At 41.8% G+C, this 20,586-nt stretch overlaps 1 protein-coding gene across 2 annotated transcripts in view; it reads right to left on the bottom strand.

Moving 5' to 3' along the window:
• HLF (HLF transcription factor, PAR bZIP family member) overlaps window positions 1-20,586 on the bottom strand; it is a 44,887-nt gene that overhangs the window by 4,390 nt on the left and 19,911 nt on the right. For both annotated transcript variants that reach the window (XM_032805667.2, XM_032805668.2), the window contains exon 3: window positions 4,300-4,520. In XM_032805667.2, the coding sequence (XP_032661558.1) occupies window positions 4,300-4,520 (221 nt within the window). The remainder of the gene's footprint in view (window positions 1-4,299; window positions 4,521-20,586) is intronic.

Genomic DNA, 20,586 nt, shown 5'->3' with positions numbered 1-20,586 from the left:
AGGCCTGCCTATTTAGCCAAATATCTGCACTAAGCTCACCATCATGATATCTTGGTTCTGAAGATTTCCAAAGAATAATTAATAAGCACCTGCAGCCTCACTGGCAGCAAGACACCATTCCCCTGATTACCCCAGTGAGGAGCACAATCAAGCTGAAATGGGGACTACGTATGGGAGTCATTGCCAAGTCAAGGGATTAAGGGCCCCAACCCACTTCCACTGAAGTAACTGGGGATTTCACTGGAGCTAAGGGACAAAACCTAATCCAATGAAAGCAAAGATCAAATCTCCATTGACTTCAGTGGACAAAGATCAGGTCCTAGAGCATATCAATTGGTGAAGCACGTGCCCTGGCCTGGAATGCCCCACCATGGCTGGGCGTCCTCTCCCTGTGCTGATTGGCCATCTGAGCCAGGAGTTTCTACTCCTCAGCCTCACTTCACTTGCTCTCCACAGATGTCCTTGAAGAGGCCACTGTGCTGGGTTTGAGACGGGGGTGGGGACTAGGGGTGGAATGCTTTTGCCTCTCAGCCACACATACGCTTTTATTCATGTGCCTATGCAGAGTGCCTGCCAGTGTTTGTCCCAAAATGCCTCAGAATGTTTCCTATGTTAACATGTACTAAAAGTATTATTCATAAAAATCGTTGCCGTCAGGAGTTCAGCCTTGTTGGGCATCAAAGGAGACAAATGACCAATTAATTGTACTGGATTTTTCTCCTCACTTAGCATTAAACAGACTTCAATGAAATAAGCATTCGGTAGTTTTGGCATTACTTTGATCTTCACAAATTGGAAGCACACCTCTGGCCACATGCTGACAGGGTCCAAAAAGTGAACTTCATGCATCTGCAGCACAAGGCCTGTATGCTAATTAAGCCACACTCAGAATACCGCCTGGCAACAACAATGTAGGTCAAAATTCTACTCTCAGATCCACACAGCCCATCTCAGCTCCCATGTTCTGCCTCCCTTCCAAGGGTGGATTCCCCATTGCACACAAATTGGGAGCAGAATAGTGTATCAGTCCTGAGCTTTACACTGAGAGGCGAATTCTGTCCTTAGGCTGCACTGAACTTTTCAGGTACCTCTTATGAAATATTTTCTCCCAAATTCCGATGGTTGGAAACAGAAGAGGCAAATATTTTAAACACTGCAGCTGCCCTCCGCCATCAGTCAGCACACTAGGCCTGCTGTAATGCTGTTCTGCACCTTGTAAATACAATAGTGCAAAGCAAGAGGAAAACACTTCTCATTTTGTTTGGTTGCATTGTATACCCCCTTACATTCACTTTGCACTGGTGTAAGTGACTATACCAAATGCAGGGCAAGGGTGAGTTGGGCCCAGTGTATCAAAATCTCCATTCACCTGTTCTTAGATGGGACCCCCAAAAAGCCCCTTAAAAAACGCAAAAAGCCATGACCCTAAATCTTGGTTTACAATTTCTCATCTCATTCCTCTCCACAAAAATCAGCTTTAACCAATTTATTATTGTGCCATCTAGACCTCATGCATCTTTATTTTAACAAACTGCAATGGCAAATCCCTTAATCCGGCCTGAGAGAGGCCAGGCTGGCGTTTCAGAAACACATGCAGCCCAGAGACAATTGACTGGCCTAATCCATTTACCCTTCCCTTCCCAACAGCCAATCCTCACGCCAGGACAAAAACAGAGCTTGGGTCAAGCACTGAGTTAACAGACAAACGCAACCAAATATGATTATCTTAGATAAGAACCAGGACCCTGAGTCCCCATTCAATCACACACTGAAAACACAAAGCCTCCATGCATAGAAAATACTACGTTTTCAGCTGTTTATATGAAATACTCCAAGAGCATCTCGGCTGATAATTTTCTTTTCTTCCTCCACATACTATAAATATAACCTGGCACATAACAATTCTTTGGAGATAACACAAACCTGGGTCAAGTTCTCACTTTCCTTACATCTGGTAACCCTTTTGATTTTGAGCACCTTTTACATAGATAGGCCCCCTCAGCCCAAACATGAGTGATCTCAGTGGAGTTTTAAGGGTGTCCCCACAAGCAGAATTTGGCATAGTAATCACATGTTATCAGGAAATATGTATAAAGGAAGGCCGGGGATACTATGGAGAAAGACAGTAACAAATCATTTGGTTACCACTTGACATGTGACCTTTTTTTTTTTTTTGAACACTTTAACTATGATGACACCTGCTTCTGACAACACTTTCCTAAGGGATAAAAATAGCAAATGATGACAGATTTGTCCGCTACTGCCATCAGCCTACTGTAAACACATACCAGTTCTCTGTCTACATGGGGCCTTATCCAAAGCCCACCGTAGTCGTTGGAAAGATTCCCATTAACATCAGTTGGCTAAAGATCTGTCTCAGGGGAAAGAGCAGCAGCTCAATGCCATGCAATGCTGCACAGTGCTATGTCCTTACAGAAGCTGCGTTGTACAAATAGCATTTTCCATGTAAAAGACAACTTGCCCAGGTCTTCAGTAAAGCATGTCCCCTGTTCATGCTACTGGGGTCCCTTCTTTCTGGTATTGCATTTGTGGCTCAGAGATGGGAGGCAGGTGGTGGGTTTTATTTTATTTTTTTCAATGTTACCTTTCCCTACATAGAACTACATTTAAAATTCACACTTTTGAAACCCTGACAATAGGGTTCATTAATGGGATTATTCTCACCACAGATACTCAATCAGATTGCATTGGACCATTCCAATCACACACACAAGACCGTTTTCTGTTTTTAACAGGGCTGCAGTCAAGTCCTTTTTAAAGTTAGTTTTTAATTTGCTCTGTGATAGTTTTAGACACTTGAAAACGCTTCTTTCCCTGCTGATTTTGGCCTCTGACTTTTGGCAATCTTCACAAAAAAGAGATGAAATTATCATGCCTTGTCTGTGTGCTAGCATCATCAATACCGACGGGAGGATGTTCTGAGAACAGGATTCTTAAATACTGCTGTGGTTAGCACAATAAGTACACAAATACCGTGATAGTGTAGGTCCTACGTGAATAGCCAATTCTAAAAAAAAAGCCTCAAGCCCCTGTAGGGTATTATATATTTGAAACTATACATTTGAGAGAGAGAGAGAGAGAGAGAGTGTTTATAAAAATCTAGACAGCAGCAGCAGTGTTCTTAGGCACATTACAGACAACTTCAAGGAGGTCAAATTATGGGCCTGAACTATTTGTTTTAGAAACACTGTACTACATTTTACTAGATTTAGTTTAGCCCCTTCTACCAACACTTAGCCCTGGTCTATACGGAGGGGTGGGAGTGGGGTGGGGTGGGGTGCAGAGATTGATCTAAATTATGCAACTTCAGCTACGTTATTCACGTAGCTGAAGTTGATGTACTTAGATCGATTTACCGTGGTGTCTTCACCACGATGAGTCGACTGCTGCCGCTCCCCCGTCAACTCTGCCTGCGCCTCTCGCAGCGCTAGAGTACAGGAGTCGATGGGAGAGCGCTCGGGGGGTCGATTTATCGCGTCTAGACTAGATGCGATAAATCCATCCCCGTTGGATTGATTGCTGCCCGCCGATCCAGTGGGTAGTGTAGACATACTCTTAGGGAAAGTGATGTTTCAGCACTTTGTTTGTCCTTTGACTGTCATAGACAGAACTAAGGTAGTCTCAAGACTGGTGCACCACAGAGAGAGCTTCACTCATCATTTATCAGATAATTGCTCAGTATTCATTCATTCTGGGTGAATTTCATCCAGGGGCAGGTAGCTTTATGCCCCACCTAAGGGATTAGTGGGGAATATGTAGTGCCTCATGCCTCTGTCATGGGATTAATTCCCCCTTACGGGAATAAAGAATAATGGAGATCCCAACTGAGAACAGGGACCTCACCGGACGAGACGTACAGACTTACAGTAAGAGAAGGTTTGTGCCTCAAAGCGATTAAAATTTAAGTAGACAAGACAGACAGTGAGGAAGGGAGAAAGAAAATATCATTAGCTCATTTTATACAGGGAAAATGAGTCTCAGAGAGTGAAAGAGACTTGTCCAAGGTCACACATGAAGTTTCTGGCAGATCTGGGGAATGGTATTCTGATCTCCTAAATTTCAGCCTGGTGCCTTAACCATAAAGACATCCTTCCCCTCAGACCTGATGAGATCCCAACCTCACACCAATTTTTTCATTTGTCCATTTCCACTGGCTTCAAAGGAGTCACTCCTGATTTAAGTCATTGTATGAGAATAGATTCAGACTCCATATCTTCATTTGAGGAAAGAGCTTCTGCATTTTGTTCCCTAACCGCCTGGTCACCAGTTCCAATTTACCTTCAGATCTTCTGGAATGAAGACTTTACGGGCTTTTTTAATCATCGGCTGTGGTTTGAGCTCTTCCTCTGAGAACTTGCGTTTACGAGGGTCAAACATCTCCTGGCCAGGAATGCTGGAGAGAGCAAGATCTGCGGGGTCAGGTTCATAACCCACGGGAACTTGGATTGTCTCAGGGTCGATGGGACTTGGCGTGTTACGATTTGTTGGCAAGATCTGACCTACAGCAATAGAAGATGGGTTCAAGATGTGTTATAAAATAAAAAGCAAACAGGCTCTTTGCATTTGAATTTTAGAGGGTCTCAAAATACATTACAAGCAATAATTCATTAAGCATCTAAACACACCTGAGAGGAACTCTGTTTATTAAGCATAAGAATATCCATTTTAAAGAGGGTTATATAGCCCCAGAGACACATCTCAAGTTGGGGACATAAAATTTAAGGTTCCTAAAATGTATGGACATTGAACATGTTGGCCTATGTTACTTAGCCAAGGTCATAGAATTAGGAATAGAACCAGTCCCCTGCTCTATGCACTTGACTAAACAGTCTTCCCCACTCTTCCCATAAATACATTTGTTTACGTGCTGCTTTTAAGTAAAGGGTAAATTTGATTTGGAATCAAACAATATATCATGTTTCCAGCAGCACATACAACGACTGGTGTAAAAGTTATTGAGCTTTGTTAAAATACCTCATCCATGAGCGCAAAATACGACTGTGCAAATTCTACTTCCATCATGAAATTCTATTAGTGATATTCTGAAAGACACTGCAAGTAACTAGAAATATTAAGAACTATGGCGACCACTTAAAAATAACCTGCAAAGGGGAGAGAACATGGGTTTATGCCCTTTTTATGGTTTTATAATGGATGAAAAGGGCCTGTACCCAACAGAGGTTTTAACTTCTTGTTTTTATCTTAGTAAATAGTGATTCTCATCTTCCCTGTTTTGATGGCTTCTCTGAGAACCAGATAACTGCTTCTTTGCAGAGGTGTGGAGGAATGCCTGAATCTTTAACAGAAAGAGGTTTTTCCTCCAAAGTGTTTTTATGGAGTTTAATAGGTATAAAAAACAGAGTTTTAAACAATCTGACTGAAAAAATCTTTTCCCATTTCCACTGCTCGGGTTTCATTCTCTTCAGTTCTATTTAGATTAGAGAAATTTGCACCAGTGTAGCCACACCAATAGAACTATACAGGTGTAAACTGCTAATGTGATGCATTTTTATAGAATCATAGGACTGGAAGGGACTTAGAGAGGTCTCTCTCCAGTCCTCTGCACTTGTGGCAGGACTATGTATTATCGAGACCATCCCTGAGAGGTGTTTGTCTAACCTGCTCTTAAAAATCTCCAATGATGAAGATTGCCCTAGGCAATTTATTCCAGCGCTTAACTACCCTGACAATTAGGAATTTTTTCCTAATGTCCAACCTAAACCGTCCCTGCTGCAATTTAAGCCCATTGCTTCTTGGCCTATCCTCAGAGGTAAACGAGAACAATTTTTCTCCCTCCTCCTGGTAACAACCTTTTATGTACTTGAAAGCTGTTATGTCCCTTCTCAGTCTTCTCTTCTCCAGACTAAACAAACCCAATTTTTTCAATCTTCCCTCACAGGTCATGTTTCTTAGAACTTTAATAATTTTTGTTGCTCTTTTCTGGACTTTCTCCAATTTGTTCACATCTTTTACTAATATGAAAACTATTACACATGCAAAAAGAAATGTTATGGACTTCCGTTCATCCTGGGCCAATCTTGCAGTTACCATCTGGGCAGTATTCCTATTGAAATCTATTTTAATAACACAGGCCAATGTTTCCAAAAATGTTTAGGTGCTGTGGGTAAGATTTTTCACAAGCACCTCAGTGACTTAGGAATGCAAGTCTTATTGACTTCAGAATTAGCCTAATTTAAGGGGCTTCTATTTTAGAAAATGTTGGCCATCATTACTACACTTACTATGGCAGTAAGTTCATTATCACTTTAGAGATACGATGGCTTTCATAATAACTTTACTAACATACTGTTACTTTTCATAACATCTTCATATTTCTAAACACAATTGTAATATTTACTGTGCAAATTCATACCTAAAATCATCACTATTTTAAAGGTTGTTTCTAACTACAACTCAAGGGATTTATCTGCAGCGTCGTTTTTTATTATTCTATATAAACAACATTGTGAGGAAACTGCATAAGACAAGGTTTTGGTCTCAGAAATCATGGCTTCAGTAACACACATTTTAAAATATCACCACTAACATCAGATTCTAGGAAAGGCTGGGATGGATGCAGGAGAAGAAAAAGGTGGATCAAAGTAACTTTTTTCCCCCCAAAAAGAAAAAGAAATCTGAGACAATTCAGTTACTAGTGTTGTACCAACAGTGGAGTGTTTCCTTCTCTCTCTCAGGATGTGGCATGCTGCTGCCAAGATCCCATTGTTAAAAACTGGACATTTCCTGTTGTGGTTCATTAACAAAACCAGAAAAAAGAATTTATCCCAGCACATAATCACATGGGTGACAGTAACCTAGCAGACATATCTACCAGTAATAACTGCAGTTACAGTGTGAAAATCCTGAGAGGGGACACGCAGCATGCATGCTGCTATGGAGAAGTTACCTATTCCATTTCAGAACACCATTGGTAGTCGACTTTTCACTGTGATGCATGGTGAGTAGATCTCTTTATACTTTAGATAGCAATGAAAACGTAAGTCAGATGTATTTTAGCAAGTGGAGCAAAATGAAGTTGAAAGTTTAATGGAAGAAACAAGGCGCACTAGTTTTTTTGTCTGCTTGAAAGAATTTCGTGAAAAAAGATGTTCCGTTCCCCTGGGTACACCGGATGTAGTTTGAAACAGCTTTGATGAAATCATTTTTGCCTAATACATTTTATGTCTTTTTTAAGGTGGGGGAAAAAAGCCAGCTTATTAACTCAGTAAACCAAAGGCAATTGTTTGTAGTTTTATTGTAAATGGATGGCTAATCTCTTTTCAGATATATGATATATCTGAATGATATAAATGATTAAATGGAGGCACCCTCCTTTGATGTTAGTACATTTGTATCTGTCAGAACAGAGCTGCCAGATATTTTCTAACACACACTAATAGATCTTTTAAATTTTATCTTAAGGGTAGAAACGAACCAAAACCATAGCTGTGAATATTTTTACATATTTATTTTTTGTGGGCAAGAGGGGTGTTCAAAGAACAGAGTGGACTTTGAAAATGGCCCCTCGCTTTCTAATGGATCTGAACCAAAAACCTGGTTCTAAATAATTCTGAACTCTGAAATGTTCAATATCTGGATTAAAGGTTGACATCTATCTATGGTACTTGTATGGACTCCATTACCATAGCATCTAAGCATCTCCTAGTCTTAAACTCACAGCACTCCAGTGCCATTTGCCCCCATTTTACAGATGGGGAACTGAGGCACAGACATTAAATTACTTGACCAAGGTCACATAGGAATCTGTGGCAAAGCAGGGAATTGAAGCTGAATATCCAGTGTTCCAGGTTAGCATCTGAATCACTGGATCTTCCTTGCACAAATCTCTCAGATACAAAATGTGTTTCTCTGTGTTTATAATACATATATTTTAAAATAACAACACATAATTCTAGCAGAGATTTGGAAACGTGTGAATAAAAAAGATAAAATTCCTTATGTGTTGTTGTGACACACAAGTAAATATTTTTCCCATCAAAATTGTTTTTCAGCAGAAAAAAATGGGGTTTTGACAAAATGAATTATTTTGCAAGAAGTGTCTGGGTTTCATAGAAAATTTAGCTTTTTCATCAAAATATTGTGGCCAAAAAGTTTGGCTTTCTTTCAACATTTTCAGGTGAAAACTTCATGGGATAAAAAAACCTTTCAGACCAGCTTGAGTTAAGCTACTTCCTCTGCTTACACACACAGACACACACACATTGATCCAGAGGATCCAAACACCAAGGCCCTGATCATACAACTTCACACAGGTGGACGCAAGTGTCAATGCACAGCTCATTCATAAAGCTGTCCAGATGCCCTTAGATGTCCATAAATCATCTAGGAGCCCACAGGCCATTTGCTTTTGAAATGTTTACCACTACATAGAACCCTGTTCTACACTCCCTTACATTTGGTGTAAATCAGTAACACCACTGAAGTCAATGGAATTAATAGGAATGTGCAAGAGGGAAGAAAATCTATTCTTCTTTGTCCAATATTAGGCAACTCTTGGCGCTCTGCATCTTTGTACTTATTTTATCTGCTGTTGCCAATAACATTAGCCAGCAACCTGTCTTTGTTAGTTGACTGGCTAATGGTCATTGCAGCTACGCAGTGCTGGAACTTGTTGTAACCTAACACGATCGCGTGGGCAGCTTTGGATCCAGTGCACATATTACTGTAAAATGTACAGTATGTGGGCTCATATTACCTTATCATACAGCCTTCTTGTCTCTGTTTGTTCAGCACTTTAGACTTAGCTCCTTCTGCAGAGTTTGTGCAGGGTGCTATTTTTATGCACTAAATTCCTCCCAATCAGGGACAGGTCAATAGAGAACAGCGATCGAAAGGTCACGTGCCTAGTGGCCAACTAATCTCCACCTCAGCGAGCTCTGGAGCTGTCACAACATCCAGCGAGAGAGTCGGTCAACAGAGCAGAGAGACCGTGGGGCACGAAGAAAGCCAATGGTACCTGTTGCAAAGGCCGGGCAACCATAAGGCATCTCGCTGCTGGACATGAGGAGCCAGAGTCATTTTTTAAGCACTCAGCACTGGCAACTGGGGCCAAATTTCAAAAAAGAACATCAGCTTCCGTTTGGGCACCTCAGTGAAGTGGCCGGGTTCTCACACACGCCCAGCTTTTGTTGTCAGTGGGAGCCGATGGGGGGGTCCGGAGTGTTTTGGAAAATCAAGAAGCTTCATAAATGGGAGCCGATGAGCACTGATGGCTTGGAAATCCAGCCCTATGACGGACATAAGCTGGGGACAGTGCTTTAAGGAAGCTGCGGAATTTTCCCTGTATGCAGCCCAAGTGACATGCCTCAACCCTGACCTAAAAGGAAAAGAACGGGGTCAGCTTTCCCTCTCGTACAGAGCCACACTCAACGTGCTAGTGTAAACAGGGCTCCGGGTGGCTCCTTGCCTTTTAACCATGGCATCTTGCTCCCAGCAGGTCCACACATGACGCACACTGATAGTGGCCTTTGTCTTCATTAATGCTTCTGATGTTGCCACACCAGGTGTTAGCAATGGTAGGCGGGTGGTAGAGTGGTAGGCTTGGAAGCAGGTGAACAGATCAGCAGTCATGAGCTGTTTGGCCCTTAACCTCTCTGCTACGGTTGCCAGTGGGAAAGCAAATGTGGTGGCAACGCGGATACTTGTACACTGAGAACTGAACTGAGGCCAGCAACTTATGTCACCAAACAGGTGTTCAAAAGCAACAACTTTTGTCACTGCCAACATTAATTATGCTTCACAAACCCATCAGATAGGAGATTATTTTTTATATTCCCATTTTAGAGAGTGGAAAACTGAGGCCAAAAATGATAATGTGCAACGCTCATGGTCACAATGTGACTCAGTAACAAGTGTCCTGAGTCACAGGCCCTTTGTCTAACCACTAAGAAACATTTACTGCCAGCATTATACACAAGAGGTAAAAGTGAAAAGAACCTTTTCAGAGGTGTCTCTTGGTGATGGAGTCGAGCCCCTAGGTTCCAAGCAGGACCAGGATGCTGAATTATGTTGGTACAGCTGGTCAGAAAATTTTATATAATTCAAATTTGCAATCAATCAAAAATAAATTCACTTCGTTTCCTGGACATTCTCTCTTCCCATCCCCATTTTTCACCTTGGTCTAAAACTGATTAAAAAATGTACACAAAAATGACAGGGAGGGGAGAGGAAAACATTGTCTTGAATTTTTTTTTTCTGTTGATATAGTAGTTTTTGTACATTTGTACACGGGGTTCGATGCAATTTTTAGGAGCCCAGCAGAAACAGATTATGTACTTTCAGTTAACGGACTTTCTTATGCAAACTAAAATGTACTTCAAGTTTGTCAATTATAATACAGTCTGTCAGTTAAGCTGACATTATTTATTTATTTATTTGACATACAATCTTCTCTCAGAGTTGCCCTAGAAAACAACATTGCAGTGTCAATATGCTTTTCAAGTCTTTCCCTTTGGCAGCTGTTTAGCCACTGCGGGTAGTTCTCTGACCCAAAAATCACAGACAGTCCCCGCCTAATCTGTGATCTATTTTTACGTTAACTCTTCCATCCAGATAAGCACATCTGCGCACAGATCACCAGTGCAGCAATCAGGACAGAGCTTGCAGACTGGTAGAATGTAGGGGGAAGTAAAGGAGCACATAGGAGCTTGGTAATTATTTTAGGGCAATTTCCCACTAACTAATGCAACTGCTAGCTAGAAATGTGAAGATAAAGTTTAGTTTCTGTTAACATAATCACATTTATATTATTAGCACTAATGGTGCTTTACTGAAATAGAGACAATTATATGGAGACTAAGAACTTAACCTATGCTTACACTAAATAGAATAAAAACACACAGTATATGAGATATCAACCTTTATACTTCAGGACAATACCAACCACTAGCTGCTGGTGTTAGGAAGAAATTTCACCCTTGGGTGTGTTATTGCAAATAATTATGATCAAGATCTTATAGTTTCCTCTGGAGCATCTGATGCTGGCAATTGTCAGTGACAGGAGACCAGTGTATCTGGACCATTAGTCTGATCCAGTGTGTCCATTCTTATGTCCCAGTCCTATACAAACTGGATTTTATAATACGCATTTGTGGGCTGAGCAGTAAAATTTTCTGAAAGAAGAATATCTTTGAATGACCAACGCAACTGCTCTGGTAAATTAATGGCTCCTAAAGCATTATGATAAAAGACTGGTGAGTTAAAAAAAAACACAACCAAAAAACCCTTTTAAGACAAAAGTGTTGTTTATAAATTGCATTTGAGTTCTAAAAGAATCACCAGACAGTATGTTTCACCTCTATACATTGTGGGCATTCCTGCTTGGGACCTGTAAGAAAATATTGTACAATAATGCATAGCACAAGGTGTGGGGTGGGGACTGAGTTGAGGCTGCAGAGTGTAACCTTGATTTTTGTGTTCCCAATTAATAGTTCAACTATAAGGAATAGCCATAAACTGAACTCTTTAAGGGTTGAGTGTCCAGAGCACTTACAGAGCATGTAATTGACTGGAGGACTGTGAATGACATGCATGGTAGATTTAAAGACTATTCAAAATAAAACATAAAATAAAATATTAGTTAAAACAAACAGGCATTATGCCACACACTGCATCTATACTCACATTCCAAGATGAAATGGTGCATTCAGGGGTGATTAGTCCCTGGATGAGAAGAATGGGTGTATAACTCTTTCTCTAATGGTACCTTGATGGTGAATGACAAGCTAATCTAAAATTGGCATACTATACTTTTTATAATCACTTATAATAATACCCCTTATTTACTTAAATTTACCTTTTACCATATCTGCATTTCTGCTACCTGATTTAATCCCAACACTCAAATATCATTTATTGGCTATTAATGTCAAACATCATTCTAATTATCATTTGCGTCAATGCAAAGTCTGTGATTACCAATATTCCAAAACATCCAGAAGTTCCCCTACAATACCTGCTAACAGCAGTGAAAACACAAACATATTTAATACATGACCCAAGATTGTGCTTTGCTTCATTTCCATTAATACCTCATTCACTCATGCTAACAAATGTAGCTTTAGCAAATGCAAAGCTTAAACTTTAGGCCTAAAGGCCTACTCCCTACTTGCAGTTCAGCACATTTTCAATTAGCATAAGCAAACATTACTCTATAGGCTCCAACAGGCAACTTCACTTTTGAGTGCTTGACTTTGTAAGCTTAATAGTGTTCTTTTAACAGCTTGTGTGTAGTATATACACTATGCCTATACTATACTACATTGCCTTGCAAAAGAACATCCCAGGCACATGCACAAGGCATTTCACACACACTGTAAGCTTTTGGGGACCGCGACTAGATAAAATTCTTGAAAATGCCCAGGTGACTTATCAGCCTAAGCCCCACTGGCTTTCACTTAGACTTGGACTCCTAAATTACTTTTGAAAAAGGGGATTAGGCATGTCTGAAAATCTTACCCACTGTGTTTTTATTATGTGCATATACAGTACTTGGCTGAATGGGGCCCTGTTCATTGATTGAGGCCTCAAAGTGTATGTTTACACTGGAAAGAAAAACCTGCAGTGGGGAGTCTGAACTGCAATAGACACCCGTGGCTGGCCTATGCCAGTTGATTCGAGCTCTCAGGGCTGTTTAATTGTGGTGTAGATGTTCCGTCTTCAGCCGCAGCCCCAGCTCTGGGACCCTCCCACCTCCCAGGGTCCTACAGCCTGGTCTCCAGCCCAAGCCTGAACGTCTACATGGTAATTAAGCAGCCCCACAGCCCAAGCCCCGAGAGCTCGAATCAACTGGCACAGGCCAGCCACGGGTGTCTAATTGCAGGGACTGGCTAATGAACATCCAGGACAGGTGTCTCACATGGAACACCACATCTCATGCAAAGACAGCATATGCTGCCCCTGCCTCATGTATCTATTCCCGAATTATGGTACCCAAGCCCATCTTGTCATCTCGCTAGCTGCGTGTGCTCGACAGTCTGCAGCGTGAGATGTCCAGCGACATGGAAAAACCCCACACGGTCACTATGGCAAAGCCAACAAAATGAGCGCATTTTCCATCCCTTTCTTAAAATCACGGACAGTTGCTAAGAGATGCTGTACAGGAGAGTCCTTTAAGCAAAGGGGAACCACTGCAGAGAGTTACAGATCCCTGCAGACCTTTCCTTTCCTTTTTTTGATCTGCACATCTAACTATTAGCAACTGTTCTGGCTTTAGTTTAAGGATTGTTATTCATTAAAACATAGTGTGTTTGTTACATCGCCATAAACAAATAGATACTTTACACAAGATTATTTGTAAGAAATGCTTATCAAATTACAAAAGGAGTAAATAGTGGTGATCACATATCTTCCAAATAATGAATAATTTGTGGCTCGTACATTTCATTTCCTCCCATTTAAATTAAGGGCTGCTGATGCGTAGAAGAAATATATATTTGTAATGGGCCAAATTCTGCCACCAATTACATCCCACAGGATAGCTGGAGAAGCAGAATTTGTCCCATGAGAGAGTGTATGTATCTAGCATCTCACTGTCTTTGCTCACAAATTTACATAAGTGCATTAATAGCATAGCAGGCTGAGAGGGGTTTGGGATTAGCTGCAACACATAATGATGTTTAGGGCAAATCCCAAAAGAACAGACTGTTCCAGAAAGAAATGATTCCGCATATGGCTGCTTAAATGTGGAGCCTGATAGTACAGCAAATGCAGAAGAAAATGGGCAGCCATACACAGGCAGTGTAAGAAAAAGGAACTATTACGTTACTGAATATTGGGAGAGACATTTCCTCTTTCTCCTACTGGAAGAGCCATCCAGCATCTAAAGTGTGAAGAAATACCATGTTTTGGATTAAAGGCTTTTAAGAAACAGTAACAAGGGCCAGTGGTTTCTGCTTTACTTAAAAATCATGGTTAGCAGAGCAACAAAAATTCCAATTAAAATTAACAATGCAAATAAAGGCACTTGTGTTGAAATTTTGTGTTCTTCTCAGTTTGAGGCATCATCTTTAAACAGGTAGAAAAATCGAAAAATCCACATGCCTGTGGAATTATTTCTTGAGCAAAATCCCACTATTCATGTTCATTCTCAACCTTTTCTACATTGCAACCTCATAATATACCAGAAGAAAGTTGTGGGGCCCTCTTCATGTCTAACTGAAGAAAATGAAGATACCCCTCTACCCCGATACAAAGCTGTCCTGGGGAGCCAAAAAAATCTTACTGCGTTATATCGAACTTGCTTTGATCTGCCTGAGTGCGCAGCCCTGCCCCCCCGGAGCACTGCTTTACCACGGTATATCCGAATTCGTGTTGTATCAGGTCGCGTTATATCGGGGCAGAGGTGTCGTTCCAATCCTCTGAAACCTGTTCACGACCCCATGTTGAGAACCCATGTGTTAGTACATACATGACATACAACATACACATCGCCTATTGAATGTTGAGATTAAAGAGTCTACTCAGTGTATAATTCCTCTTCTGTCTATTAGTAACAGTTCATTTATCATGGTGCCCTCAGGAAGTGTCTCAGTGGATGGGAATTGCTTATGATTACCATTAAAGCTTGTTTTCTTTAAAAAGTTTTTTTTTTAAATGTACAAGTAGGCAAGTAGAAGCTACACTCTCAAATCTTGCCACCCTCCCCCACACAGCTGCCAAAGAGAGATTAATAAACTGAACACAATAGAACCTCAGAGTTACAAACACCTCTGAAATGTTTATCACGCTGAACATAATGTTATGGTTGTTCTTTCAAAAGTTTACAACTGAGCATTGACTTAATATAGCTTTGAAACTTTACTGTGCAGAAGAAAAATGCTGCTTTCCCATTATTTTTTAGTAGTTTACGTTTAACACAATACTGTACTGTATTTGCTTTCTGGGGGAGGGGGTTGAGGGGAAGGGTGGTCTCTGCTGCTGCCTGATTTGCATACTGCCGGTTCCAAATGAGGTGTGTGGTTGACTGGTTAGTTCGTAACTCTGGTGTTCGTAACTCTGAGGTTCTACTATACCATAATTGATGATTATCAGGCCAGCTGTAATTAGCAAATGTCGTTATCCATTCATTGAGCTTAGGCGCTTTTAAACACAAATGCCTGCATCGTATAGACATACACAAGCACGTATGACCTTGTTCACTGAGAAATAAAGAAAATGTCGGTCACCAGCTGGAGGTGTACTTTAATGTCACTGTTCTCCAACCAATCAGAGCTGGGGATCTCAAAATTAATCACCCAGCCAGATGTTTGAAAGGATTTTCAAACACGGCCTTGCTCCTGAAACACTGCTAACAGACACCCACATTGAATACATACCATGCAGTACCTTTCAGAACACACACACAAAAAACAAGGAGTCTTTGTGGCACCTTAGAGATTAACAAATCTGATGAAGTGGGTTCTAGCTCACGAAAGCTTATGCCCAAATAAATGTATTAGTCTTTAAGGTGCCACAAGGACTTCTCGGTTTTTTGGCTGATACCAAAAACCACTGAAACCTTTCAGAACACAGCTCAATATATCAACCATACCAATTTAAAACGATCAAAATGTTCTGTGTGGTGCATTTAACTCTTTACTTCCCAACATCCAAAACAAGCTAAATGTTGCTCCGATTAGAAAACAATATATTTTCCTAGCCTCAGCTACCTGTACAGTTAATCATCGCTATGCAACACCACAGCTTTGGGATCATTAATGAGGCCAAAAAGTGACCATGTATTTTTCTTTAAGAGTTTTATCAATTTCTACAGTACAGTGATCACCCTCAAACATTTGATTTACATACTCGGATATTTTCTTACTATGAGCCTGCTCCAAAATCAATGGAACTGGATTGGGCCCTAGTTGCACCTGTCCTTATATATTCTGTAGGGGACACTGTAAATACAGAGATAATGGTATTTAGCTACCTAAGGCAACTAACAAGTTTTTTTAACGGTGACCACAGTAAATTAAGGCTCTTTGCCTCCTTGTGCACCTGGCTACTGTTAATCTTTGTTGAGCCCCTTTCAGTGCAGGAGTTGTGTATGCTTCTAATCAGATAGTCCATACTTATAGGACAGGAGTGAAGCCTCCATATTTGACCCTGAGGAAATAGGTACGTGCACCCCCCAAACAGGAGAAGAAACGTCTGACAGTTTGGAAAGCCCTGCAGCTGAGGGCAGTGAAAATTCATGTGCTTGGAAAATTATGTGGGTTTTACCTTTTACACTCCTATTAACTCCAATTTTCATGAAGTAGGTGGTGTTGCCACAGCAACTGTCATATCAGATCATTTCTGCAGTCTGACATTAAGATCATTTTTTTTTTTTTTTGGTAAATTCAGGCACATGGATTTTCATTTTTTTAAATGTCCTCTGCGTTTTGGATATACGAAAATGTGGGTAACAAAGAGGCTTAATTTAAAATGGTGTTTATTTTTTGATGGCTAGGCTTATGCCATGTTTTTTTTTTAATCTTCATTTTACAGATGAATAAGGAACAACGAAAACTGCACTGAACAGACTTAAGGAGTTACAGAGTAATGAGATCTATTACGAGTCTGTCTCACGATGAGGAAGATATTCTGTGCCACTGTTTATTTGGGCTTTACAAAGAATACAATTCAGTGTTCTGGTACATCTTAATCATCTATTTAGTGGTGAAAAAAGTATGCTTCCTCATACCCAGATCTATTTATGTGCATTCACTCCCCCAAACAATATTGCACATTCATGGTTCGCTTTGTTTGTCTGGCATACTTCACTGGCCTAACCTGCATTCTAAAAATAATTCTATTGAAATAAGAGACAATATATTCACACCTATTTCGAGTGTGTGTTCTAATGGCTAGAAATGAGGAGAGCTAATTTTGGCTTTGCCGCTTACTTACTGTGTGAGCCTGGCAAGTTGGTTTAACTCTCTTTACCTCAACTTTGTGATCTGTAAAATGGGTATAACACCTCCCGCTAAAGTCTCATTAAATTGCTGTTTGTAAAACAATGTGATATCTATAATGAAAGAAAGCGTGGTTATTATTAACACACATCATCATACAGCTCAGGAGAAGAGAGCAGGACTGACTACCCTACCATCCGGTTCTTGCATTTAGCTTTTTCCTTGTTATTTCTTTTTACACACACACACTCTCTCTCTCTCTCTCTCTCTCTCTCGTTAGCAGATAATCAGTAAATCACTTCAGGTTACTCAGGAAACTGGCGAAAGACCTGGCTACCACCAAAAGTGATCTTACAAACAAGTCAGCTGCAGCCAAAGCTCAGATTTACTGCCAGGTCAAGGTTTATCATTGCCGCAGCTCACGTCAAACGTATGTATAGCTGTTTCTTATGAAAGATTTCCGGACTCTGCCCAAAACAAGCAACCCTGACCCCAGGGTGCAGCGAATCAGGCTAAGCTACAGACTGTGTCCAGAGTGGATCCAGTGAACACAGATCCTTTGAACAAAACCCTCCTATAGAGGATAATTTGCTGTCTGGAGACTACAGTGGGTGCTGTGCAGCTGCTCTGCATACAGTCTCCAGGACGGGAATTCCAGCTGCCCCAAGCCTTGCTCCAAATTCTTTTACTTGGGCTTGGTGGACCAGAAACAGACACTTCTCAATACACACAGGATTGAACAGTATGCGTCATAAAGAGGGGGCGACCCTCTGAAAGTCAATTCTTGAAATTTCAAGTTCAGTGAAATGTGATGAGTTTAGAAAGGGCCAAGCCTGACCCACTCCATCAACAGCCTGATGAAGTCAGTGGGAAGCTTTGATTTTTTGTGGAGCAGGCTGTGAACCCCTGATTTGTAAGTAAACACACCTCAAATGCTTCAAATGACAGTGAATTTGAGGCTTCAAGACTTTCCCACCGTACACTAAACAAACTATAAATCATTAGAAGACATGGAGATACCACATGTATTTTAGGTGACCTGTAGCAACACAGCTTGACACAGTATTTTAACCTAAATCTGACCTTACAAAGAAGGCCCATTTTCTGAGATCTCTAGAGCTGGAGGGGCTCCTACAGTGCCCCTTTCACTTTCTAATCAGGAGCTTTTGAGAGAATGGTCCTGCTGTGTCCTTAGTGTATAGCAGCATAGCTCCAATGACTTTAAGGCAATTTTGCTGATTTACATCAGCTGAGGGTCTGGGCCACTATTTCCTTTCTTCTACAGATTTGTGAACTTAGGAGAGTCCAACAGAGGTGACGGTTGCTATATATTCTCAAGACCCCTCTGCACAGATTTTAGAAAGGCTGCTAAACAGCTATTGTGGGACTAGCTATTTCAGTCTGTTGATCTATACAGACACAGCCTATAGTTTCACATAAAGCAATCACAAAAGTTGTCCAGGACAGCTATTTTTTATGTATATATAGGAAAGCCTATGACTCAATGCCGCACACGTGGATCTGTGAATGTCTGGCGCTATACAAAGTCAACAGGACACTAAGGACCTTCCTCAAGAACTCAATGGGACTATGGAAGACAACACTAGAAGTACTCAAGGCAACTTGCACAAGTGGCCATCAAGTGCGGCATATACCAAGGTGATGCACTGTCCCCGCTGCTGTTCTGCATAGGCTTAAACCCCCTCAGCCAGATAATCACAAGGACTGGATACGGGTACAGGTTCAGGAGTGGAACTACCATCAGCCACCTCCTCTACATGGATGACATCAAGCTGTATGCTAAGAATGAACGAGACATCGACTCGCTAATCCACCTGACGCGGATCTACAGTGAGGATATCGGATGTCATTCGGACTGGAGAAGTGTGGCCGGATGGTAGTGAAGAGAGGGAAGGTAGTCAAGACTGATGGGGTGGAACCCCAGCGGGCCACATAGCAGACATAGCACCAGCTACAAGTACCTTGGCATCCCGCAGTCACATGGAAACCACAATGAGGAAGCAAGGAAGACAGCAACATCCAAGTATCACCAAAGGATAAGACAGGTCCTGAAGAGCCAGCTCAGTGGGAAGAACAAGATCCACGCCATCAACGGATACGCCCTGCCGGTCATCAGATACCCTGCCGGTATAGTGGCTGGCCAAAGGAGGACATGGAGGCTGCCGATGTGAAACCCGGAAGCTCCTCACAATGCACGGAGGTTTCCACCCCAGTCCAACACCCAGAGACTGTATACCAGCCGGAAGAAGGCGGGCGGGGCTTGGTGAGCGTCAAGGCCACTATCCTGGATGAAACCCGGAACATCCAGGAGTACATCAGTAAGATGGCCCCCAAAGATGAGCTGCTGAGAGATGCCTGAGGCAGCAGCAGACATGGGAGGAAGACCAAGCAGAAGAAGTGCCATGGCAAGACAAGACCCTTCATGGGATGTACCATCGACAGATAGCTGAGGTGGCTGACATTGGGAAATCCTACAGTGGCTGGAAAGGGCTGGACTAAAAGACAGCACTGAGGCACTGATCATAGCAGCACAGGAACAGGCACTGAGCACCAGATCCATTGAGCAGGGGTCTACCACGCTAGAGAGGACCCAAGGTGCAGACTGTGCAGAGAGGCCTCAGAGACAGTCCAACACATAGTGGTAGGGGTAAGATGCAGGCAGGAACAGCATACACTGAACGGCACAACCAAGTGCTGGCATTGTGTACAGGAACATCTGCACAGCGTATGGCTAGACCCTCCCAACACCAGATGGGAGATTCCGCAGAAGGTTGTGGAGAATAGCAGGGCTAAGATTCTGTGGGACTTCCAGATCCAGACGGACAGGCAGGTACTGCCCAATCAACCAGAACTCGTGGTAATAGACAAGGAGCAGAAGACAGCGGTGGTGATAGATATAGCAGTGCCAAGTGACAGCAACATCAGGAAGAAGGAATATGAGAAGCTGGAGAAGTACCAGGGCCTGAAAGAGGAACTAGAGAGGATGTGGAAAGTGAAGGCCAAAGTGGTCCCAGTGGTGGTAGGAGCCCTCGGGCTGTGACTCCTAAGCTGGGTGAGTGCTCCAACAGATCCCAGGAACAACATCAGAGCTCTCTGTCCAGAAGAGTGCAGTGCTAGGAACAGCTAAGATACTGCGCAGAACCCTCAACTCCCAGGCCTTCTGGTAGAGGACCCGAGGTTGAGGAAGACACATACCACCCATAGGGGTGAGAGGGGAATTTTTTTATATATATATATATATATATATAAAACACATCACAAGAAATAGTCCCTTATAAAATACTAAAGTGTTCTCTCATAGCAGCCCCAAATGCCAGAGCAGTGCTACCAATCCATGTTTTGGATGGCTGTGGTATTTTTTTTTTTTTTATAAGGGCATCATCAGAAGTTTTGGGGTTTTGACCACAATGCCAACTTTCCAAAACACACACTGGATTTTGAAAAGTCAATTTTTGATTCACAGAGAAATAAACAAGTTTGCATCATAAAGCCTTTATCTCCCAAGAATCCAAAAGCCTCCTAGACTGCTAAAATCAAATCCAGCTTTATTTTCATGGGTTAGTCAGATTGCATGCAAACAGCTTCAGAGGAAGGCAAGTTGGGGGTGGGAGAGAGAAACCTTAAGAGGAACAAGCATCCATCTCCG

Source organism: Chelonoidis abingdonii, chromosome 13, assembly GCF_003597395.2.
Source record: "Chelonoidis abingdonii isolate Lonesome George chromosome 13, CheloAbing_2.0, whole genome shotgun sequence".
NCBI classification, from domain to species: domain Eukaryota; kingdom Metazoa; phylum Chordata; order Testudines; family Testudinidae; genus Chelonoidis; species Chelonoidis abingdonii.
Note: the sequence above shows the minus strand (reverse complement) of the source record. Positions and strands in the feature narration are given on the sequence as shown.